This window comes from Schistocerca gregaria, chromosome 1 (assembly GCF_023897955.1).
Source record: "Schistocerca gregaria isolate iqSchGreg1 chromosome 1, iqSchGreg1.2, whole genome shotgun sequence".
NCBI classification, from domain to species: Eukaryota; Metazoa; Arthropoda; class Insecta; order Orthoptera; family Acrididae; genus Schistocerca; species Schistocerca gregaria.
The window spans coordinates 607,811,054-607,837,756 of record NC_064920.1 but is presented as its reverse complement, the minus strand read 5'-3'; the positions used below and the strand labels follow the sequence as shown (position 1 = coordinate 607,837,756).

General features: G+C 41.8%; 1 protein-coding gene across 2 annotated transcripts in view; it reads right to left on the bottom strand.

The window, feature by feature from the left end:
• LOC126299516 (GTP-binding protein Rhes-like) overlaps positions 1–26,703 on the bottom strand; it is a 441,951-nt gene that overhangs the window by 182,012 nt on the left and 233,236 nt on the right. The window contains exon 2 of one of the 2 annotated variants that reach the window (XM_049991524.1): positions 22,371–22,420. The exons of the other annotated variant lie outside the window; for it this stretch is intronic. Within the exon in view, the coding sequence (XP_049847481.1) occupies positions 22,371–22,395 (25 nt within the window). The 5' untranslated portion in view covers positions 22,396–22,420. The remainder of the gene's footprint in view (positions 1–22,370; positions 22,421–26,703) is intronic. 2 annotated transcript variants of the gene reach the window in all.

Here is a 26,703-nt window from a genome sequence, read left to right as displayed (position 1 = left end):
CTAAACATTATGATCGTAATCTTCACAGACTATCCCGTCCAGCATCATACATTTGGCACTTCATTCAGTCCACAGTCTCTCTGTGTTGTTTTCATAAAAATCGAAACAGTGATTCGAACTATTTGTCTTGTCAACAATACAAGATAAATTTGCATTGAAATCTTTTTCTGAACTCCTCTGCACTTAGCCAACTAAGATTCTCCGTTCTAAGATATCGAAAACCCTAAACTCGAAATCTACAGTTTATAGTGAGAGAGAATTTCCTTAATTGCTCTGTTTACTCTGTCATTGTGTACTGGGTTGAAATGGGATTGCAGAAGATTTTCTTTTCTTATTGTCGTCTTATTGTAATTACCTATTACGTAGCGAGTAATGTTGCATGTCAGCGGATGATAAGCGGATGAAAGCAAATGTGCTGCTAGCAGTGAAGAAGGATAACATAAGTTTGTGCCTTGAAATACTAAAGAAAATATCAAGAACAAGCGCTTTAACAGAAGAGGGTCAGAATTTTCGTCTTTAACACAGCCACTGAAAGATTCAGTTTGGAATGGTGCTCCTAGCGCTGTCTGGTCCGCTGAATTTTTTACTGCTACTAACGGGCAGTGCGGACAGAGCTCTTCCACGCTCTGGTGACATTTCTTTGTCTCCTGCCCGCGTAGATCATGTGCGACTCTTAAAAGAGATACTCCCACCGCCGACATTTGAGCAGGCGAAAAGCACTGAGTTGTTGTGGAGAGATTCGCACTGTTTCTGTGGATGAAAAGTATATACGTTTCTCTCTGTTCTAACGACATACTTAGCAAGATTTTACGTGATATTCGGCTTTGTATGTACTTGTTTTTATGAAGAACTACACGCTTTTATCTGTTGATAAGACTCAAAGAAAGGACCTTTTAAGTCCAAAGCATATGATGCCAAATGTTATTTCATGAATCCCTCCCCTCGTTAATAACGGTTGAATACACAGGCCATACTAGCAAGTGGAAAGATTTACTATAATGATCTAAATCCATCTCATGGTAGAAAAATTGCCGCAGTTTGGGTATCAATAAGGAAAACACACTCATTATCCCTAGACAAAGAAGCAGCGGTAAGGCATTAGAACCACATACTAGGCTTATGTTGTCAGAGTAAATACTGAATTTATTTACACGAAGGTTCTAAACAGTAATGATGCTCTTCATACACTTGAGGAAAGTAGGCAAAGATTTTTCTGTCTTGTAGCTTAGTTCAGCTTAGTGTAGCTTAGTGTAGCTTAGTTCAGAAGAATAATGTCGTAATTCAATTGTCAAAATCGTATACGAAAGATTGCGCCAGTGAAGCAAATCTTCGCTTATGAGTTGTTTTTGTTTGTTTGTTTATAACGACATTATACTAACACTTTACCAAATATAATCGGATTTGGGAGTCTCTTAAAATTAATCTTAAAACACATGTGCGAAGGTAATCTCAACTCAGAAGGTAAGCTACAGCTATACTTGATCCTTTTACTACACATCCCGCCCTCGGATGCACTACTCCCTTCATAGATGTTTTACCACTTGTCAGAGGTGTCAGGCTGAAGATAATATTCTGCTTATCTGGTAGGAAACTTAATACAAAACACAGAAGTAGTTCATCTAGGAATTACGATGGAGTTCTAGCGGGCAACAAGGTACCTGAAGAAACCGGATAAGTGGAAAAAACTTTTCATGGAACACGCAATTACATGTGGTATTAGGATCGTGCACTTGTCTTTGGAGGAATCTCTGAAATGGGGCTGTCTTTCGGAAGCCCGAAATAGTGAAGAAATTGCAAATATCACGAAAAGAATAAGTGTGAAAGTAATAATTAGCAAGTGTACTATCTAAGACAGATCCTCGATTCATAATACCTTCCAGGACATTTTCAGACAGATTTTAGAACTTTGGCTCCTCAGAATCCGGAACAAATGTATTCCGCAGCCTTTACACGAGTGACATTTTGGTAGTGGGAAGACTTGAAGAAGCAATCATTCAGAGATTCCCTTAATTCTTGTAATGTTGGTGAAGATACAACGGCAGTAGCCTGACGATGGCGACATAATAAAAGACTGGTCAAAAAATAACATCTATACGCAGGCCCTATTCATTACTCTCTGCACAATGAACAGGGGAGGGTACTCGTGTCGTTTCATCTACATCACTGCTCTGCAATTTACTCATAAGTGCCTGACATGCTCCGAACGAGACAGAGTTACTGTCTTTATACGCTCGTGGGTTTCCTAATTTCTTATTTTATTCTCGAGGTCCTTACACAAGATAAAGGGTGGGAGCACCAGAAATGTGGCACAGTTTACCTCGAATATTGGTTACCTAAATTTATACAACCACGTTTCGCAAAAACGTAGCGTTTATTTATCCGTCTGTTTCAAGAACATTTCTGTTTCAGTTCAGTATGTCCTGTGACGACGTGTTACGATCGTGCGAACGAGCTTCTGAATCTCCTCTACATTATTTACTAGAAAACCACGATAAGGACCTCAGGGAGTAGGGGGTGAGGTTGGTGGGGTGGGGGCTATATAATAGGTCTATAACAGGTTATCAGGTGCACACCACTTACCCAGTATCCGCCCAATAAATCTGTCTTCCATTCATCATAACTACTATTGATGTTACTTGTAGTTTCTATTTCATGTTTCGTGTTTTTTCACCTTATATTTAACCTACATGATATGGTACTGAATCTCTGATCTAGTTATCTGTCCATGTCAAAATGCGAAAACATTTTCGAAAATCCTCTAAAACGAATGAACCCAAAGATGAGGCACTGAAGTAGAAACGAACTTCTGCTTTTTTAAACATAATGAATGACTCCCTCGCATCGAATTGTGCATGGAGTACATTCTCCTGTCAATACAGTAAGATTTCCCACTATGTTATCTGATTGGTGATACATCTGCTTGTAGGAAAAGTGACTGTAGTTTCCCTTTTTCCACTGTTCTCAACTGCGCAGGAAGTAGACTGGAACCTATAGAAAGGAACAGCAATTTGGTATCCTTCCACAACATCCAAATACCATTCGAATTTTTCTGTCGAAATATCATAAATTATTCTTTAAGAAATCGTTATTACAGAGATGTAATGAGTTTTCTGTTTGCGATTTATTGCAAACTATTAATTCTCGTTACGTTTGTACTATTTAAGTCACTATGTTTCATATGGCTCTGTGGGTGCTAGTGCACACGTACACTATGTGATTAAAAGTAGCCGGGCTCCCCATAAAACCTACGTTTTTCGTATTAGATGCGTTGTGCTGCGCCTACTGCCAGGTACTCCATATCAGCGACCTCAGTAATCATTAGACGTCGTGAGAGAGCAGAATGGGGCGCTCCGCGGAACTCACGGAGTTCGAACGTGGTCAGGTGATCGGGTGTCACTTGTTCCATACGTCTGTACACGAGATTTCCAGACTCCTAAAATCCTAGGTCCACTGTTTGCGATGTGATATTGAAGTGGAAACGTGAAGGGAGAAGTACAGCACAGAAGCGTACAGGCCGACCTCGTCTGTTGACTGACAGAGACCGTCGACAGTTGAAGAGGGTCGTGATGTGTAATAGGCAGACGTGTATCCGGACCACAACATAGGAATTCCAAATTGCATCAGAATCCATTGCAAGTACTATGACATTTAGGCGCGAGGTGAGAAAACTTGGATTTCACGGTCGAGCGGCTGCTCATTAGCCTCACATCACGCCAGTAAATGCCAAAAGACGCCTCGCTTGGTGTAAGAAGCATGACCTTTGGACGATTGAACAGTGGAAAAACGTTGTGTGGAGTGACGAAGCACAGCACACAATGTAGCGATCCTATGGCAGTGTGTGGGTATGGAAAATGCCCAGTGAACGTCCTCTGCCAGCGTATGTAGTGCCAACAGTAAAATTCGGAGGCAGTGGTGCTATGGTGTGGTCGTGTTTTTCATGGAGGGAGCTTGCACCCTGTTTTGTTTTGCGTGACACTATCACAACACAGGCCTACATTGATGTTTTAAGCACCTTTTAGCTTCCCGCTGTTAAAGAGCAATTCGGGGATGGCGATTGCATCTTTCAACACGATCGAGCACCTGTTCATAATGCGCGGCCTGTGGCGGAGTCCCTGTAATAAACTGCCCTGCACTGAGTCCTGACCTGAATCCTACAGAACACCTTCGGGATGTTTTGGAACGCTGGCTTCGTGCCAAGCCTCAGCGACGGACAACGATAGCTGACTCAGTGCAGCACTCCGTGAAGAATGGGCTGCCATTCCCCAAGAAACCTTCCAGCATGTGATTGATCCTATGCCTGCGAGAGTGGAAGCTGTCATCAAGGCTACAGGTGGGCCAACAGCATTTCGAATTCCAGCGTTAAAGATGGAGGGCGCCACGAACTTTAAGTCATTTTCAGCCAGGTGTCCGGATACTTTAGATCACATAGTGCACATGAGAGCTCACGCTTCCATTCATCTGTACCCAGGGCGATGGAACTTATATAATCCTGTAATTATGTCAGTGTTTTAGCTACGTAGGTTTTTCGGTGAGTGTCCTAATATTAAGGAATAACGTCTATGAAACCGATTTTTTGAAGTAATCTCCGGAAAACGAGCTAGTCCTCCCATTCTGTATAGCGACATTATATACTGTAGTGACACCGTAAAGACAGCTTCGACAAATCTTCTGTCATAGTTTTCATTCTACTGGTGCATTACTTGACAGAGAGATTGTGGCGCATTGAATATTGTTGTACATTTCAATATGTGAGACGTCACTGACTGAATTAAAGCAAAAAGAATGAGTGATTGTAAGTTGCGTCAAAGTGTCTGCTTCTTAAGAGAAATTATTACCACTGCCTTAACGATAATGAGATCATGCTTCAGATATATTCTCCGTGGAGTCATCAGATTGATAGTAGTATTTATTTTCTGTTCAGTGATTAATAGAAAGTTCTGTGCCTTTTGTGAAACACACGCTTCTCATAGCAAAAATAATATATCATATTTTTAATGAAATAGCAGGATTATTTTGTCAAAACAGTTGTTTTTCCTCTCGCCAACACAAAGGACCGTACGTAAGTGAAGTCAGTCGAGATGCTCTACTTCAACGTCAGTAGACTTTGTCAATAAAGCAATCTGTAGATGTTCTGCAATGACTATGTTATGAACTGGTGTTCGGTTTATAAGTGTGTCATCTGACAATAAGTGAGTATCGTCATCAGAGACAATATTAAAGTGATGACCAGGTAAGCGAAAAGATTACGTACGAAAAATATGTTGCAAAATTCACAGAGCAAAAATTTCTTTTATACGAGAATTGTGACGTAGTAGGAAACATGGAAACTACGCACGAATAAATGTAATGATTTGAGAGGGCGCGGCTTTGGGCATGTTTAGCAGATTTAAATCATGATTCAAAAAATAAGGAACTTCCTACTTCTCCTAGCAGGAGTCCTGCAACCGTCGCCGCATGCTACTATCTGTCGCCAGAGGCCTCGATCTCGCCATTCTCCCGCATTCTCTTCTATTTCTCTTTTGTCCACCGCTTCTTGGTTACCCCGTAGCCATCCTGTCCGTGATCTTGCATGAAAGTATTCTCTTTGGTCACCTATCTTCTCCCACTCTTTTGACATTCGTTAACCATCCTAGCTGTCTTTCTTCTATTCTATCCGTACTACTACAACGTGTCTGTGTCGTTTGTCTGATTCCTCATTTCTTACGTGGTTGATTTGTTCTGGGATGGTTCATTTCTAAAGCTCTAAATCAGTTCCTCTTTCCAGTTTGTTATTGGCTACGCACTGGGTTTATTTAAACGTAGTTCAACGTTTAAACTCATTTTTGAGGCCTAAAGTACAGGATTTAACATCTGGATAGCCGTCCTTCCCTGTTAGATCTGTTAGTAGTCACGTAACGGAATACAACTCGGATCTTTAAACTGTTTACACATTTTAATATTATGTCCGCCAATGTCCAAGTTTCTTTCCCTCCTCTCCACAACATAGATACTCCATCTTCTCAAAATTTATTTTCAAACCTCGCCTTTTACACTCTTCCAAAAACTTAATTAAGCAAGTAAATGTATTCTCATCTTAGTCTGGCAGGATGGAAAAATGTGTACATACATTGGTTCCATACTTGCTACGTAATACAATTCTCCACTTATAGTAAAACTTCCGTTTTGACTACGAGTATTTATTTTAATTTTTCCATTTTTACTTTTTCGGCATTACACCATTTTCAAAGGAAAAAAATCCTTTTGATAAAAAGCATACCGTTGAACATAATCTATACGTATATGCAAGTTTAAATTTTCATTCGGGAGTATGACGCTGCAAATCCGCAGCCAGTCATCGTGACTTAGGTCTTCCGTGGTTTCACTAAATCGCTTCAGGCAAATGCCGGTATGATTTCTTTGAAAGGGCACAGGCAGTTTCCTTTCCTTCCTTCCCTAACCCGAGCATGTGCTCCGTCTCTAATGACCTCGTTGTCGACGGGACGTTAAACACTAATCTCCTCCTTCTCCTCCTCCTCCTCCTCATGTTTAAGCTTATGCTGAATACCATTAGGTTGAGAGTGATACTTTTCCATGAACGTATTTTGTTTATGTGAAAATGACGTAATGCTAAAATGCATAAGAATGGGGGAAATAAAACAAACACTTGAGGACTAAAGTTCTTTTCTATAACTTAAGTGGTCGCTTTGCACTTAACTAAAAGTCTTCCGACGTCGACTACAATCTTTTATGTTTGGGAATTAGATATCTGAGTGTTTCATAAGACGGAGAGAAGCTTTCCTCTGTTTTTCTTTTTTATCTATCTTGGCTGATTATTCCACTATCTTTGAACTGTTTCTTACTTAGTTTTGCCCATTATAGACACAAGACAAAGGTGTGAAAATGTCGGTAAGTGTGATATGTTAGAAAAAACCATAAACTCACTAAGTTGTGTTTTTGCAGCAAACTAGATTCATTTTTGTACATCTTATTCGTAGTGCATACCACAGCTATAAATTTATTTAATAAATACGTGATTTTTTTCTACTTAGACCATATTTTTAATGTTCTTATTTGTTTCACAAGTTTCGTAGTTTTAAGCCATTATCCAGTGTTTAACAGAATAAAAAGAAGCACACTAGATTACCACCATGAAACGGGAACACAATGATACGAACGTAAATTAACGAAAGGAGAATTAGACACAAAAGGTTCAATACGTATACAAAAGGCAGTGTATTCACATTATTCGCTTTCGTTCCTTTTGGTGTACATATTTAACTGTTCTTGAAGGTTTGATAATTGGTACACATGACGTAAATACGTAAAGGTCGAACACTGACCAAATGATAAAAATTTCAGATATTTTTTGAAGGTAAACATTGTCCGCTATGGGCTCTACGATTTTCAGTTCATCTGCTATAGGCAATGTTTGATTTTATAGTCATTATCTAGCAAACTACAAATCAAAAGAAATAAAACATTTAAATTATACAAAAATATAACAGGTAACAGCCTAGTATTTATATCCAGATACGCGGGATGTACCAGGAGAAATGGTCAATATTTAGGGAGGCGACAGGAACGATCATTCGGAGCAAAAGAGTCTACTAAACAGTGGCTCTAAAGTGCATATCTTAAAAGCTACGACTTCTTCATCTTCTATACTGTGAAACAAATCTCTTCTCCTGAAAGATGTTTGCATTTTTTTTTTTAAGTTAGCAGTGAGCCCAAGTATCTTAACTTGTGGTCGTCGGCTGTATATTTTCTGAAGATGCTCACTTTGGCCAAGTGAAACACGTATTCCACTGAAAGATGTTTGCATTTTATTTTTTTGGAAGTTAGCAGTGAGCCCAAGTATCTTAACTTGTGGTCGTCGGCTGTATATTTTCTGAAGATGCTCACTTTGGCCAAGTGAAACACGTAAAGATAAATAAAGTGTTACATATGACTCGTGGCTGCTCTACAATTTTAATTTCTAACGGTCGCTGTTCTCCTGCAGGTAAAAGTTTCACACTCTACAGAGGCACGGCGACTGCGTGGGGGCGTTCCCTTTCGCCTTCTTTGTGTGGTGACAGAGGTCAGTGTTATGTCGTGCTTAGTCTGTGCGAAACCGTCAACTGAGGTGAAAACGTGCAGACAGCTGCTGGTTAGCCTCGTTGACGTCAAGGGGTGCAAATCAGCATGTGTGTTTTCGGTCAGGAGCAGAATGATTAGTCTCTATGGCGCGCTGCTATGGCATTCATGGATATGGGGAACTAGTGGATAGAAAGAAGGACCTCGCAGTGTGACAAAAGCGTGGTATGGCCGCCATATGGCCTATATGGCCATGACCGACAGAATAGGTTCCTCCACAGAGTTGACTTGGTGATGGAGCGTTGCAACAGGTGTGGGCACAAGCTGCCATGGACGGTACACTGTAAGCTGCTGAGCACTGAAGTTGCGGTGCACGTGCCACTCATCGGGTTCTGTTGATCAGATACCATCGATGACTCGTACTTCAATGGGTATGTGGCCGCTATCACTGGAGTCCTGAAAATGAAGCAATTTCGGTCGAGTCCTTTTTAAACTTATTCAAAAAAGATGGCCGTGATCCTGTTAAACGCTACCGCGTGAACACAGTCTGTCAGACTGCGCTGTTGAATGGTGCAGAAGATAAACGGGAAGTGTGATGGTTTCGGGCGGCATTGGCTGTAAAGTGCGATCTCTCCTGCTACATGATGATGGTAACCTGAACAGCCACACCATTGAGATTTCAGAGTCCGAGACTCTTCCCCACCTGCAGGCAGTTCCACGCGCCACATTTCAGTTGGACACTGCCTGGCGACACGTAGTGGCGAATGTGGAATCCTCCTTCGAAGAACGATGAGTAGCACTGCTTTACTGGTCTGCATGTTTGCCTGACATGGCGTCCTCAAAAATGTCTGGGATGTGGCCTGTCGGCGACACTTCTATCTTGTATCGATGTATGTATTTGACCGGGGACCTAGAAACGATGGAGAGGCTTCGTTCCACTGAAGCTCTCAGTGGTTCACAACCCCACAATACGTAACAGCAGCCCACCCACCCCACCGCCGCCCCGTACCGAACCCAGAGGTATTGTGTGGTTCGACCCCCAGTGCCCGCTGGGAACGTCTCATACCAGACGAATGTAACCCCAAATGTTTGCGTGGTTTGAATAATGATGGTGTACTCATACGTGAAAACGGTGCTTGCGCAGGAATCGCCGACACAGTGTAGCTGAAGCTGAATAAGGGCAAACACCCTACATTCGCCGAGGTAGATGGAAAACCACCTTAAAAACCATCCACAGGTTGGCCGGCACACCGGACCTCAACACTGATCCGCCGGGCGGATTAGTGCCGTCGACCGGAAGGTCTGCCCACTGGGGAAGCACCGCGTTAGACCGTGCGGCTAGCCAGGCGGGCTTCTTTTATCTTAGTCCGCCAGTAACCCACGTCAATGCGTTGAGAAAGCGCTTACAAAACGCGTGGCAGTGTGCAGCAAATCCAGGCCCCTTTTAATTCCATGCCACGACGCCTAGAGGTTCTGCTTGCAACTCGAGACGGCTTAACATTGTTCTGAATTCTGCATCTACAGTAATTATTGTCAGTTCTGCATTGTCATGCCTCTAACTTGTGAAATAAATTACATTGAAATCACAGTTCTCCTTCTCCATGTTGCGTTTCTTACAAACAATATAACCAGAGTAAACCAGAACGCCACGAAATAATTTCGGAGGTTGGTCAGTGGTATGTTTTGGTTATTTTGGTACCCATGGTCTCTCGTGGCTCATTAAAGAGTCATAATTTAATTTTGACTTATTCGGTTTCTACATTCACAACAGTGAACAAGCCTGTAATTTACAATCACTGAAACGCGGGCGGTAGGTTTTGGCAAGCTAGAATAACAGTTCGGGAGTTGCCAACCCGAACTGTTATTCCAGGTTGGCCATTATTGCTAATGACTCTGCTTGTGACCTTTCTGACCGAAAGCGCAGCGCAGAAATGTGGGTATGACAGCGACGGCTGGTGGGAATCAGTACTGCGAGTTGACGCTGACTGAGAAGGAATGCCCGACTTGGATAGCCGGCGTGTTTACTTGTCTGTGATCAAGCGAGCGGGACTGTGGTCCGTCGCACGGACTGTGAATAAGCTGGACGCATAGAAAGTGGGTGTGGTGACTCTGTAGTACTGTGTACTGATGGCTGTGTTGCCATTTCAGGATTCTCCGGTCTTATGATGTACTGTTATTCACCGATGAAACTGTTCGTACACATTTATGTGCTACGTGAGATGTAGAGATACAACGCCGTCGTGTACAAACTCTATTACAGATGCATTTGGCTGATTGAATTTGTTCAGCGGTATCCGTCTCCTGTATGTGTCATAACAGACATTCATTAAAACGTGTACACTGTATGCTTGCTTATTTGTAAGTTCATAACACTCTTGGCCGGTCGGTGTGGCCGTGCGGTTCTAGGCGCTTCAGTCTGGAACCGAGCGACCGCTACGGTCGCAGGTTCGAATCCTGCCTTGGGCATGGATGTGTGTGATGTCCTTAGGTTAGTTAGGTTTAAGTAGTTCTAAGTTCTAGGGGACTGATGACCACAGATGTTAAGTCCCATAGTGCTCAGAGCCATTTGAACCATTTTTGAACCATAACACTCTTGCGCAGGGCACATGCATCAGCGAAACTCTCTAATGCTTGTTCTAACACTAGTCTGTTTCAGATACTCTATAAAACATTTTATTCTATTTGTCACGTGAAGGAACTCTAACTGCATGTAATGGTGCAGCACCTCGCACCTAATAAAGCCACGCAAAAAGGAAGCAGTCGTTCCAAATAATACTTCTATTCTATGTTCACTATTCGATGCTATACCAGGCCATTTCGAATTACTATCTGCGAGTTAAGTTAAAGTCTGAAGTTCTCCGTACAACTTCTTGAAGTGTTTCAGCTGAGATTGCATTATTGTTTGAAACATCGATGTGAACTTATAGCTTTAGGATTTTTTTTAAATTTCTGCATTTTGGAGTTTCAGAAAGTTTACGGGCTTGTACAGAGTAAATTCATAACATAGGGAATAATTCTTATGCCCTTTACCGTAATTTACATAAATTTCAATGTCTGTTAGGTTCTGCAATGACTAACTGTGAGTTTTGGTTATTTGAGCAACATTGCAAATTTGCTTACTTCTGGATTCTCGTACTGAATAATTGTCATGCTTGAGCTTTACTAATTTGCTAACTATTTGGATAGTGTGTTAATTTTAAGAGAGTTCAGGTGGTCAAAAATTGCTCTGAGCACTATGGGACCTAACTTCTGAGGACATCAGTCCCCTAGAACTTAGAACCACTTAAACCTAACTAACCTATGGACATCACACACATTCATGCCCGAGGCAGGATTCGAACCTGCGACCGTAGCGGTCGCTCGGTTCCAGACTGAAGCGCCTAGAACCGCTCGGCCACCCCGGCTGGCAGGTTGTAAACTTTTTAAAACTGTGAGAATATTAATAAATGTGCGATGTGTTAATGTAGCTGTGATTCAATCAGTGGTTTTGCCCTTTCGTGTCATGTGAATAAGCTATCAGAATACGGAAACAACTTCTTGCACTAATACATAGGAACTATAATATCTCATTTAGCTGTCACCAAAATACCCAAAGGAAAGCCACTTACAGCACTGGTCGAAAAGTCGGAGAATTTTACATGTTGACAATATTTTCAGATACAATTTTGTTGGAAGTAATAATAATAATAATAATAATAATAATAATAATACACTGAAAGCCATAACTAACCGTCACATAATGAATAACATAAAAATACATATACGCCTACATCTGCGTGATTACACTGCTATTCACAATAAAGTGCCTGACATAGTTTCGAATTTTCCTGTGCCGTGGGTTGTTGCTAGTGGTACACTGCCTGACAAAAAGCGAAGTACCCAGAAGACATGGTCATCTGTCTATGTAGCTTTGTACACATCAGCGGATATGTAAATGAGTGGATATGTAAATGACTAGAGCTGCCAGTCTACGTGACAGATAGATTGGCTACCAGAGTAGTGTTGTTCATATTTATTATTGTAACCAGATTTTTGGACAACATGGATGTGGAGAGAAGCAGAGATTAGTATGATTAATCAATAATTCAAGAACAGTCTTAATCGCATTTATTATAGTTATAATACCGCCAACCGGTTTCAACCCGACGTAGGGGTTATCTTCTGGGCGTTTACACCATTGGTCGACTGCTGGTGGTGCCACTCCTGCCGTAATGTAGACTGTGCAATAATAATGTACAATACGTACATAGTTTCGTGTTACACCCCGTATGGTACAGCGATCGAATTACGGATGTTCACAAGTGTTGTAAGTTCATGCAATGTACTCAGTATGTGTGTGTGTGTGTGTGTGTGTGTGTGTGTGTGTGTGTGTGTGTGTTGCTGATATATTTCAGATGTGCAAATGCTGCAAGTTACCGTACAACCTTTAAGTTATTTTTTGGATGAATATTTTCAACATGGCGTAAAAATTAAAGTTGTTTTGATACTTTTGAGCATGTCTGTATGGTTTCTGTGGGGTAAACATTGAGACTGGCTGTATAATTTCAATGATCGCTAAAATACCAAGATGTGGCACACTGTTTCATTTTAATTTTAGGTAAAATACAAGGCTCCGATTGGAGGAGCGGGAAGAGTAAAGGAGGAAAAGGGTAGGGAGAGGGGCCGCAAATCACAACTGGTTACATCCACCATCTCGGATTTTTGCAATTTTCTTGAATCACTTTACTGAACTTCTTTCTGAAATTCCTACTGTTTCGCGGGATTTGGGTCCTGTGGTGTTTGGGCTGCAAGTTTTGCAGTCGTTGACTCAGTTTTAGATAGAATTTACGACATTAAATATTATTCTTAACAGTAGAAAATTTACAACATAACAGCACTTAATTTCCTTGACGGCAGAGCTGAACAAGAGAATAACAACACAATACATCTGTAGCACAATGAAAATATTTAAATAGCCTTGATCCCCAGTAGATCAAATTCGGTCGATACAATAATAGAGTACAAGGTATGTCTCCTAGCTACAGGCAGAAAAATGATAGAAAAATTCTACAATTAACTGCAGGATCTCACCTCCAGAGATAAATCTCCCACTATATTAAGGCTGTTCAACTAAATATGGATCAATGACCACTCCCATCACCACCTACACATTAATGCAAAGATATAACTCTTACAGGGAAAGTAATAAGGTAATTTTCAGTGAAATGGCATATCAATAGCGTTCAGTGTTCCAAGATGAATCACGCTCATGTTGCATTAATAACCAAATCAATATGGCTCTCACCTTTAGAGAAAGCGTCTGCAGACGCAGTGTGCTATCACACAAGAACCACGGTGTCCTAGGACCTTCCATGTGAAAGATTACTGACGATGCAATACACTCAATGCACAGCCCGTACACTACGCTGAATCACTAGACCGACCAGAATACTGCTGTCTGCCACTGAAGCACCCATTAATGCTGCAACTGCGATCTGAAGCCCCTGTCTGTGTCTCGACTGGAATCGTCATCGCCTCACCTGGAAAAATACGCCAGCCGCCCAACCGGGTTTTTTGTGTCCACACAGTTGCCACCTCCCACATTGAGCATCAGTGAGGTCGAGCAGACATCTCCTTGTCGTATCAGCTTGGAGAAGGCTTCTCGTTCCTCTCTCACCATCAGCTTACTACTGCCAGCCGCTCTCTGGGCAGCAACTAGGCTGCATGGATGGCCCAACTTATGGCAAGGGGTACATCAGGAACAGACCCTACTGCTGAAAATACAACACCGGATGGCCGTCCCTTGCTGCCACTGGAATTAAGTCAACTGCTCGTCGCTGCTCGCAGTCCAAGGGCCGACGGCTTTTTCCGGCTCCCCCGCTGGCTAATCAAAGACTTCAGTTTCAGCAGCTTGAGTGCTGGTCAGGCCAAGACTCCCATCTCCCATCCAGGCTAGGATCGCCGCCAGAAGCGCCAAAAACACTGTCGACTACACCCCTCCCCCCTTCCCAAGCCCTAGTGGAAGATCAGAAATAACACGGAAGGTTGTATGAGGCAGGGAAGGAAATGTGCCACAAGTTCACGGCATACAACTTTCTTGAATTTTTGAATATGCTGCCAACGCTATCTTGGCGTTTTTAAATTTTTCCTTCAGCTTCGTACTTAATTTTTAAAATTCCGGCCATCCACCATCTAGTAGTTTTGATTTTCTTTCCAGCAACTGCAGGACTGCCACTGTAGCGCCCAATAGCGGTGGAAACGCGAGCTGCGGCCTGAATAATTGACAGCTGTACTAGTATAAGATTGTCACTCTGTAGCAGGGTGTGAGCTGATATGAAACTTTCTGGCAGATTAAAACTGTGAGCCGGACCGAGACTCGAACTCGGGGGCTTTGCCTTTCGCGGGCAAGTGCTCTATCAACTGAGCTACCAAGCACGACTCACGACCCGCCCTCACAGCTTCAATTCTGCCAGTACCTAGTCTCCTACCTTCCACACTGCACAGAGCTCTTCTGCGAACCTTGCAGGACTTGCACTCCTGGAAGAAAGGATATTGTGTAGACATGGCTAACCACAGCCTCGGGGATGTTTCCAGAGTGAGATTGTCACTCCGCAGCGTAGTATGAGCTGATATGAAACTGCCTGGAAGATTAAAACTGTGTGGCGGACCGAGACTCGAACTCGGGAGCTTTCCGAGGGTAGGTGCTCTAACAACTGAGCTACCCAAGCACGGCTCACGACCCGCCCTCACAGCTTGGATAGCTCAGCTGGTAGAGCACTTGGCCGCGAAAGGCAAAGCTTCCGAATTCGAGTGTCGGTCCGGCACACAGTTTTAATCTGCCCGGAAGTTTCACGGCAGCTGTACTGTTGACGTCCTTTACCAGTCTTGTCTTCACATGTACTTGTAAAGTAAAATTAAGGATCACTGTTTATAAACAATATCGATTTTCGCCTTTAAGAGGGTAAGAAAAAGGATACTCAAAACAGATAATAAACTGTTTAATAAATATACTGAAGGGAAGGTTGCAGTTATGACTGAATGGGAGATTAGGTTGGACGAGCTATTGTACTGGATTCCATAGGCCCGAGATGACGACCTAATACGAAGTGGGGACATTATTTCAGGAAACATGCAGGAGCAACTAGGATGTACTACGTGCCAACACATGTTGTTAAATATTATAACCTGAAAAAACATTGACTGTTTGACAAACATAGACTGGCGATTCAAAAAGGGTATGACCAGCTGCTTAATAATGTTGATCAACCATTAGAACACACTACACCGGCAATTCTGCGAGGCATGGGTGGATTTGAGAAATCCTTCGGCTTCCTACTGTATGTAGCAAAAGATGTCTACGCACAGGTCACGCAATTCGAGTAAATTACGAGCAGTTGGTTTGAAAGTTGAGCTGACTCCTAATAGCGTTCCAGGTGTGTGCCATCTAGTTCAGATCAGGCGAATCTGGTGAGTTCACTATAACGCTCCTTAAACCAAAGTAGCACGATACTGGTCTTGTGACACTGCTGGAAGATACTATCGATGTAGTGGAAGACTCATGGCTCCCAATAATGTTTACGTAATGCTACTTTTTATTATTACCACAGGTGCCATGGAAGCCGATGTGAATGTTGCCTGTAGCATAATAGTAGAACAGCGCTCGCACCGGTCAGGAAGATGGAAGCGCGTTTATGAAGCAGCCGTTCTGCAGTGCGGCAGAGCGTCCGTTCACGGCCATCGACCAGGAGCAACAAGATCAGGCGATAAATTACCATTGATCCAGGGTATAATATTGATGATCTCATTTCCACTGCAGCTATGATTGACAATGTCGTTGGTTCAACATAAGAACATGGAGGGGGGTGTCTGCTGCGGACCTCCAAGTCCACTACTGTACGATGAAGCACCTCCGCCTTCACAGACGAGCGTAAAGGTGAGTTTTGCGCACGTCTAAACGCCGAAACCGTACTGGCTGCAGTCCTACCTCTTGCGGGCGTACACCATGTCCACGGCGGTGACAGACTTTTCCTGGCGTGCTCAGTGAACGTGACCGAGCGGCGGATCACATATTCCAGTAACGCCTTCAGCACTCACAGGGTCCCCTCGTAGATGAGACTGGTGATACGCTTGAGGCCGCCCCTACGCGCTGGACAGACCTAGATGCTGTCGCGCAGCAGCTTGCGGTGCCGCTTGGGGCTGCCCTCACTGATCCTTTTTCTTCCCTTGCCGAGGCCAGTCATTCTCGAGTAGAGTGGTGAACAGGGCTTCCAAGCGGCGGCAGCGTCACGAAGCTCCTCAGCAGATGCTACCAGCAGCGTAGTACTGTATCATCTGATCTGTTACATATCTCCGCCTATCGTACTTTACAGAGCAGGTAAGTTTGCGACCTCCCTGTTAAGACGTGGAAATCCAACTTCTTGCCGCCTACTAGTGGTTTCACCGTCGTTGGAGCACTTTCTGTGGGTGCTTCCGACAACAGCACGCTTGCAGCCGACCATCACCGTTTCTGTGATGCTGTTTTCCAAGTGACATATCATAATAATCTCCGCTTTCCGAAGTAGCCCATGTTATTGGTTTTCCCTAATTTGCGGTCGGAATCGTGGGTGGAATGGTTTTCCACTCATGTCTGTTCCACTTATGTACTTTGCTGAAGCCGTCGGCACACGGGATGCATTAGCTAACGTTGAGATTTATGAGTTTTGTGACGTCACTTTTTACTACTTCACGTAGAAGAGCCATTTCTTCCCATGAAGTCTAAAATAAGCTTTGTAATATTTTGCCAACAAGTCTTTAAAGTAGAACCAATAGGATCCAAGAACGCCTCCTACGTCACAGGCAGATAGCAAGACGCCGTATATTACTTGTTGTGTTCAGTGGAAGCCCATATTCAGTGGGTTACGTATTAGACCTTACTCTGCACGAATATATGTTGTTTCTAAGCACCAGTACATTGCGTGTCTCGATACCGAATCGTTATTGGTATGATTTGTTGTAATATAACCACGGGAAATATCATATTGGTGTTTAAAGAATTTTCTTATTTAGTCATTATCGCATTATTACTAGCGTATTATCAGACTAAGGCGTTTTAAGGCGACAGCACTTTGAAGGTTTATGAAAAAGTTTTGTTATTGTTACGGTTGGTTACAATAAAATGTAAATTAATAACATTTTGGCGACTAAAACCTATAACAGATTATAATAGATTATAAGATGAAATAAAAGTCGCCGACAACGAACGTAGAGCCAAGCGTAATGTGTAGGCATACCATGTTTCAAAGCAGAGGTCAGGTCGGTATAGGGTTCAAGTCTTGTTGTATCACCTTCGCATTTTCGAAAAGGTTGTTGGACTTTCTTACGAAATTAATTGAAATAATTTGTGTTATGTAAAAACAAGCGCGTGTTCTGTCAGGACCCATACAATGCCGCATTTCTGAGCAATGTTACCTGCATCTACCATCTGTAATTTAGAGTGCTAGAGGTACAAAATCGTGAACTGACAGAAGGCTACGTACGACGTTTCAGAATTGAATAAAACGTTTTACTTAATTAAAGGCAGACAGTATTTTAAACCGATATCCAATATTCTGTGCAAAGAAGCTTAACTCGTATTGAGTGGAACCGCAAAGTCAATATTACTGAATTCGGCTTTATGTAAGTTCCAAGTAAATGTTCAATATCAGCTAATTTTGGACTAAATGTTGTTGTTGCGGCGGTCTTCAGTAAGCAGATGCATCCCTACTCAAGTCTCTTCACTTCCACATAACTATTGGGACCTACATCCATTTCAAGCTTCACAATGCATTCAAGCTTTGTACTCCCTCTACAATTTTTACTCCCACTATCGAACTGATGATTCCTTTTTTCCTCAGGATGTGTCTCTTCAACTGACCCCTTCTTTCTGTCAAGGTAATCAAAACTTCCTTCTTTCTGCTGTTCCATTTGGTACATGCTCATCAACTATTCGATCTACCCACTTAATCTTTAACATTCTCTTGTACCACGACATTTCTAAAGTCTGTAGTCCTTTCTTGTCTGAACTGTTAATCGATAACGTTTCACTTCCGTACAAGTGTACACTCCAGACATATCCCTTCTGTAAAGTATTTCTGGTACATAAAGCTATGCTTCATATGTCAACACATTTCTGTTCTTCAGAAATATGTTTCTTGCTATTGCAGGTCTTCATTTTATATCCACTTTATTTCACCATCGTTAGATATTTTGCTGCCAAACAGAAACTGTCACCTACTAATTTTACTGCCTCATTTATAATCTAATTCCCCCAACACCACCCTGATTTTACGTTTGTTGATATTCATCTTCTAACTTCTTTTCAAGACACTATCTATTCCGTTCAACTAATCTTCCAAGTCCTTTACTCTCTTGCAGATTCATTTCTTATTCCTAAAGGCCAGCTTCTACAACTTTTTCGATTCTTCCGTAAATAATTCGTGCCATTATTTTGCACCTGTCATAAGTCAGCACTTGCCTTCTTTGATGTTGGAATTGATACTTTCTTCTTGAAGTCCGAGGGTATGTCACCTGTGTCCTATCTCATGCACATAAGTTGGAATAATTTTACACTATTCAATTTCTGAGTTAAGAACACCACGTAAAAATATTTTTTAAGTCTCAACATGACCCCACTTAAGTATTTCTATATATCATATACCAAACTACTGCTAACCCTATGACTATTAATTGTGAGTCGCACCTGTTTCTTTGTCCTGAGCCACCACAAAGAAATATTCTAATTGTAAAAGTCGCGCTTCACGAAAATTCCCAGCCATACACTTCATACCCACCCGCTAGTTTAAGGAAATACTAGAAATTTTCTGGCACCCAGATAGTCGCAGTCACATACCCCAAGTAAAACTACACTGCCTTGTATGCCTTCACACAACCGTTGTAATTTGAAGGCTGTATCAGTGCCATAATGTAGAATATGCACCACCTCTCAGCATTAAAACCCTCGCACGAAATACCAGTGGCGTTTCCTTTTATTACATTTAAACTACACTGAATCAAAATGCATAAAAAATATGCGAATAAGCTACTCAAAGCATTACAAAAAACGCAACTCTTATTAGAACAGCTTGTAACACCATAGCTCTAATGCTGTACGGATTTATTTTGCTTTTGTTTCATTTAATATTACATCGTTAAGCTTCTGTAAATGTGTTTGTTTGAATCGATAACATAAAATTGTATACTCCTTTCTTTGTAAGAACTTTGATGCCATGATATGATTCTATGCAGTGTCATGTATCTGTCATTTAAATTCTTTGTCCCATTTGGAGGGAACAAAACTTACTGTATATAATTGTAATTTCTGTGTGAACAATATTTTGCAGAAATGTTAATATGTGCAAATATTCTATTTTATTGAATGAATTTGGTTGCTGTTCCCGGGTTCCCGGGTTCGATTCCCGGCAGGGTCAGGGATTTTCTCTGCCTCGTGATGGCTGGGTGTTGTGTGATGTCCTTAGGTTAGTTAGGTTTAAGTAGTTTTTAAGTTCTAGGGGACTGATGACGTAAGATGTTAAGTCCCATAGTGCTCAGAGCCATTTGAACCATTTTTTTGGTTGCTGTTATGTAAACTGCTGATCCTCACTTAGGGTTCTTAGCTAGTTTGTATGTAAAAGGTGTTGTGGTTCCCCTTGGGAACGGAATCGTGTAGCGCGCGCAAATTGTGGCTGGCCTAGGTAGAAAAGGTGGAACAAGAGTCAGTCGGGGACGAGCTACGAGTCGGGGACGAGCTACCAAACTGTGCACTGCCATGTAATAGTTGCACATTGTCATTTTCTTGCCTAGTTAGGCTGGCGACCGTTTTCTTTATCCATGAAACAGTGCAGATAGGAAAAATTTTGTTTGTTACTGCTCAAATATTTACGTCATTCTGACTTTCATTTCCGATAAGCCACCTCCGTTAGGTACAACGCGGTCAACATAACAAAATTCCTCCCAGAGGGTAACACTGCTCTGTTGCGTTGTACTATAATTGCTTTAATAAAATAGTTTTATCACACAACCTGCTTCCAACTTTAAGGTTATGGTACAGCGGTAGCAGACGGAAGTGTATTAAGCTACTTTAGGAGATGGATAATTACGAGATCTCCTTTGGTGTGATTATTTACAGGGTAAAAGATGCGTTTGTCTTCATCTTATTTGACAAGAACCCTTTGCTCGCCCACGAGGAATATCGAATGATCCGACAGCTGTCTATTGCCATGCCTTGAACTCGCAGCCCACGCATGTATGCAATTGTAGGCACACGGCAGCATGCTTACGATTGTCTATCTGAAATTCAAAGTTCGAATGAAAATTTCTGCTCTCACTGAGGCCGTACAGCAAGCAAGAAGAATACTCTCACGGTTTCGCTTATTAGATAATAATTTTAACAGTATTTAGAGGTTGAAGCAGTAATTAAAACTGCTGTTGTGTGAATAAAGGAGACGAAATATTATGCGTCTGCTGTTGGAATCTACCGAAACTACTTGCCAAGACTTCGGACTGAATCAATGAGTGGTTATGTTACGTTCATAGTCAATACGAAAACATGTTTGCTTGGATTGAGATGTGTCTTTCACCAGTGTTTCGATCTGTACACAAAATGTCCAGAAATGGAATATAATAAAAAGGAATCCGAAAGATCCTACGATTTAACTTGAATGTGATTCCGATATCTTCAGGTTAACAAAAATGTGAAGTTAAACAAGAAATAACAAGCAAAGCTTTTTCACCGTGAGATATTCGTAGCACTGTTCCCCAATTACAGAAAAATTTGGCTCCTTAGATCCTTTGCAGTTGGCGTCTTTCTCTGACCTCGCTAAACACGTATGGTAAAAGACAGCTTTACATAGTTGAGTTTGCAAAACTGAGAGAAATTCACATCAGCTTACGTCTTTATGCACGTCATGGAGTAATTCATTGCACTTTATTAATTTGAAGAATTATTTTACAAATTTTCCTGTCAGCTAATGTCTTTCTTAATTAGCAAAAATTTGGATGGTGCTCTAATTGAAATTACTTCCTCAGGTTGCAGTTAAGAGATGAAAAGTTTCAGAGGTTTACTCAGAGTCAGGAATGTGTTTCATGCTGGGCCCTCTCTCCTTAGGAAACGGGCACATTCTATTGAGAACGCTAGACTGTAGTGGAAACACCGTGACCGATTTCAAATTAATCTGTGTGAACATACCGTAGTCCCATCTAAAGTGTAAAATATTTACCGTATTACAGGTGTCATAACGTCAAGGATACGTTAGGGGAGAAGCTCATGTAATGGAGTAAAAGTGGGTCTGCTCTTTAACTTTTATTATTAAATCTCTGAAACTACTAAAAATACGATCAAGGAAGAAAAGAACTAACGTTCTATTTACATAACATTGTAAATTTGAAGTTAATATTATAACATGCTGATTTCTAATCTTATATTAGCACTAAAGTTGTAAGTCTATTCCATGCAATTACATTTCATACTTGCCTTAGCACTAAGATTGTAGGAGAAAGCTCCTGCTTTCTAACCTCGAGCTGGCCAAATATCTTCCTGTTATTAATGGTATGAACATGATAATAATTGTGGTAACTTGTCTGTGACAATATTTAGGACACGTACAACGCTCTGTAGCACAAACACGCAGATCTATAGTCGTGTCCGTGGAGTCCCGGTCAGGCATGCACTGGAAACTCAAACTCGATGGAAACCGTCTTGCACGTACACTCCTCGTAGTTTATTCCTAAAATGGCGTTTTTCGACGTTTCATCATGAACTTCTTACATGATTTTTTTTCTTTTTCTATTCAACATAGCGAGAGAAGGGACGCGATTTTCTCTATTTTTAGCTTTTTTCTTAAAAACAAAATACATACGAAGATTTCATCTTTCCCTTCACCTTCTTCTCTTAAATTTAAATTTCCCTACAACAAAACGATAATTTTGTTTCATTTTGCACAATTAAACGGTCCCTTGTGACGTAATCGAAAAATTTGATTTTCATGACAATGTGAAACAATTCAACCACAAAGTGAAGCACATTTGTGAGAAAAATGCTCTGTGGGGCACTCAGAATCGTGTATAATCTACTGCAAAGGGCTAAAACAAACAAGGACACAAATTTATTTACGTGATTCTGTTCTCTACCAGCTATTTCGCAGTAGGAGCTATGTTTTAAAAATCTAGTGTTCGGGATACCGAGTGCACAAATTACTTGATGTTCAGGTAGTTTGGGAAGTCTACTGAACCTATATGTGCGTCCTTTGGCATGCTAGGAATATTCGTCGCAGGGAACAGTTCAAAAGATACTTCTTTTACATCTGACAGTAATCGTTGACACTCACCGGACTTTGAATCTACGGATTTCATTCCTTTTCGATGGGAAAATTGAACCCTGTAAAGAAAAACAATAAGTGTTATCGATGATCTCTTAGATAACTAGAAAACTGATGTGCTGTTAATCATTACTTATTAATTATTGACTAAAGAAAAGTCTTACTGAGTGCAATGGATAACATTTATTCGTCGTATGTAAGGAATGTATTTCTTAACAATTGTTTTTCTTTTGGGGCAGCAGCGTAATATATGCCTGATGACGACATGATTAGTAGAATAGATGCACCAAAATAGCTGCTCATAATAACAAATCTTTATTTACGACAAACTGTTTCGGCATTTATCGCCATTGTTAAGTATGACCACGCTGAAGGGACGTCCATATCACGTTGTTAGTGAACTGTCTTATACCTGTCACTGCTTTAATTAGATGACAAATTGCGTAATATATTGAAAATAAAATGTTAATGACGGTACGCCAGTAGTTTGACAGTTCCACTCATCCGACGTTTTATTTTCAATATATTGGCTCACTTATCATCTTATGAAAATAGTGACAGTTGTAAGACAGTTAACTAACGACTTAATATGGACGTGACATCAATCTAGACGTACTTGACAATGGCGATAAATGCGGAAACAGTCCGTCGTAAATAAAGATTTGTTATTATAAGCAGCTATTTTGGTGAATCAGTTCTAATAAGAATGTATTTCTATTGCAGTGTTGGTGTTCTTCATTCGCTGTTAGTAACACCACCTCCACTTTGATAGTTTTTGGTAGAACCTGTTTGCACGAAGTAGAGTGTTATTAACGGTACATCATATTTTAAGAAAGTTTCGTCATGCAAATTTTCCACAGCTGTATCGCCGGTACAGCTCCAGTTCACGTTCTTCATTCGTTAAAATTATATTTTCCGTATTAACTATTAGAGTGCTGCAACGCTCAATGTTTGACCGGTCACGGCTCGTCTGTTGACAGGGGGACCGAGCCGCTCGTGTCCGGCCCCATACGACTCGGCTCGGTCACGTACTCGCCCCATGTCTGTTGTCCGGATTCCGGACACGCGGATAACCGAGCATGACCGGTCACTGCTGACGTCTCACCTCGCCTCGACTCGGCTCGCTGCACTGTACTGGCTGCACTGTACTGTGCAAATCCAACGCCTCTCTCTCTCTCTCTCTCTCTCTCTCTCTCTCTCTCTCTCTCACACACATACACACACACACACAATGTATTTATCTCTGTCTCTCTCTTTTAATACAAAAATAACGTTTCCAAGAACGGGTACGTAACACAGCTAAATTCATAGAGCACTTTCTTTTATAATATTTTTTCCCGTCTTCCTAACGTCCGGGAATTTTGTTGTAAATAAAACACTGATCATACGAGACCAATCTGTGTTAATGTAATGTGTTGTAAGCGTCAAATAGTGCACCTGATTATGCGAATCAGTCCACATGTCAAATGTCGCAGCACATGTTTTATTAATAACTTCCGCAATAACAGAAGGCATTATTCTGTTTCGTATTGCATCAGCCTGTTCTTTGACATGTCTGCTTAGAGTAGAGGGATGTGGCATGACATCTGCCACGTTAACTTCTCCATAATGCGCACCTAGATGTATTAATTCTAGGCCTAGTTCTCTGAAACCTTCACCGCAAAAACAGCATCAAACGGTCTCATATCTTTTGCACACATTGCAACACACTTTGCTGTAATACTATTTTTTTATTACTGCCGGTATTCCTGAAGGAGCTGTATCTTTGTGAGGTTTCTTGCAACTGTGTTTCTTTAAATGAGTGGTTCCCGATTGGAAACACAATAATGTGAAACAGTTTATGCACGATACGTACCCAGTAGACGCACTGTTTTCGTCTACAACCAACAGAAATGTACTCCATACTTGGCTTTTTAGACCTTCCCGTTTCTTCAATGGATGAACATTGGTTTCAGTCTTACGTCTTACTGCACTGGCTTCCTCGCGCTGCTTGATTACAGAGAGAGAAGCCGGTAACGCCTGCAGTCTCACACTAATAATGACACGTGTAATGTGTTTGAAGTTACCTGCTACGTATTCGGTCACGGCATCTACGCTGTCAAAAGAACTAGTGCGGGCAGCCTATCCAGTTAGGGTGTGCTCGCCCCATCTCGTATTTTGTGCTCGCTTACTCGGTCATGCAGGACTCTACTAACTATTTCATACTCATAAAGTCAATCATACGTGCACTAAATTATGTGCTTCCATAACTATCAAGATCAGATTAACTGTAGTGTAGCTTCTATAGCGTGAACTGCTGAGTTGGGATAATAGATGCATCATGGGGTGAACTCTGAATAATTTCATGGAACGTGTGGAAGCGGATCACGTATACAGGAGTACTTGCTTTGAGGTAGCCTCAGAACACGCGACGTGTGTTGGTAATGCAAACGAAGAGAGGGAATATTTGAAATGTGATGCAGGTCAAAACGGACACCACGCAGAACGCAATGTATGCGTTTATTCACTGTCTGATAAACAGTTTTAACCTGCTAGGATATGATGCCTAGGCTGTTATTGATTACGTCTGAATTAACCTTTCACCCAGAAGAGATGGTCCGGCAAGATATGAAAGATTATTTCTGAAGGAAGTGACTTTCCATGCTTCCAAGGCGGACCTTCTGCAAATACACATCTCGGTTTTGCCGGCGAATAGCTTTGTAAGTCGCGCAGTATTTCATCCATGGCCCTGTTCGACATCTTCAGAGCCGGTATCAGAGCATTTCAGAGTTTTGAGATTTGAGACGCAGCATACTCCGGAAATAGTCACTGCCCGCGCGTCGCCCTTCGACTCCCTGCAGGGAGCGGTGTTGTGGTCCAGTCGATAGCTGGTTCCAACTGTAACAGCTTTTCTGATCACGTCTTGCAGTAGTAGCAGCCGTAAGGAGCTGAACGTGTCCAAAGTCGTTTCAGAGACTTAAATGACTACTGGGCAGACAACCAGGATTACACCTCCTGTTCGACTCCAAGGATACAGCGACCTTCAAATCAAACACGTGCGACACAACGTTGACATCTGACCCGACTTTTGTCACACGTGAAGCAACAGGCAGACCCGTGCAAGCTACAAGAAGGGTCACTGAGGCTTTCCCATGGAGCTAGCGCTTTCTCGTAATTCTGGAGATCGGAGTATCAATCTCAGTTATAAAAAGCCACCTACCACGTGCGAGAACCTGACGAAAGCTAACTGGAACAAATATCAATCCTACATCGAGAAGACAATAAACAGGATACCACCGAAACCTGAAAACCACAAAAGATGGGCAGTATATCTACACAGTATAGCTGATACTAAAAGAACTCACAGTTCAGCGAATATTGGTGGAAAAATATGTCGAAGGCTGTAGGATCAAGTAAAACTCATATATTTAGAAAGGCTCCAAAAACATCATTATCAAATGTAAACAGACTTATATGTTCCCCCAAAATACATGTTAACGGACAAGAAAATCAAAGTTTCACTTTTCGGCATGGACAGCAAGAATACGTTTCTGAATAATGGTCTGCCTCAGAGTTCTGCACTGGCACCCACTCCTTTCAGTCTGTTTACTGTAGACACGCCACACACCTAATCACGTAAATTTGCGTACTCGGATGACTTGGCCATCGCAAATCGAAGTAAGAATTTTAAGTACCTCGAAAAAAGACTGAATGCACACCAGAAAGTAGAGAACACCTGCAACTCCAAAAGGCACCTACATCCAAATGCTAACATAACGACTAGCGCCATAATGTACCGTAACTACAGAGATACATATATAAAACTACAATTAAGAAATGCCGGCCGGAGTGGCCGTGCGGTTATAGGCGCTACAGTCTGGAACCACGTGACAGCTACGGTCGCAGGTTCGAATCCTGCCTCGGGCATGAATGTGTGGATGTCCTTAGGTTAGTTAGGTTTAAGTAGTTCTCAGTTACAGGAGACTGATGACCACAGTAGTTAAGTCCCATAGTGCTCAGAGCCATTTGAACCACTTCTTGCAATTAAGAATGACCAACATATCAGTCATGAGAATAAGCCTAAATACTTGGGAGTGAAATAAGATCGCACAAAACAGAAGCTAAAATCCCGTAATGCTGCCCTGTCGAAACTGACTGGAATGACGTGGGATTATGGAGACAGTGCGCTGAAGACTTAAGAGCTAGACCTACTCTAAAGCGTGGCTGAATACTGTTCTCCAGTCTAGATGAGAAGTGCATACGTAGCTAAAGCGGACGTCCAACAGGGAGACAAGAAACACTCAGGGCCACCCCTTGTGTTTGGCTCCAAGTCCTAGCAAACATAGAGTCCCCTGAAATTAGG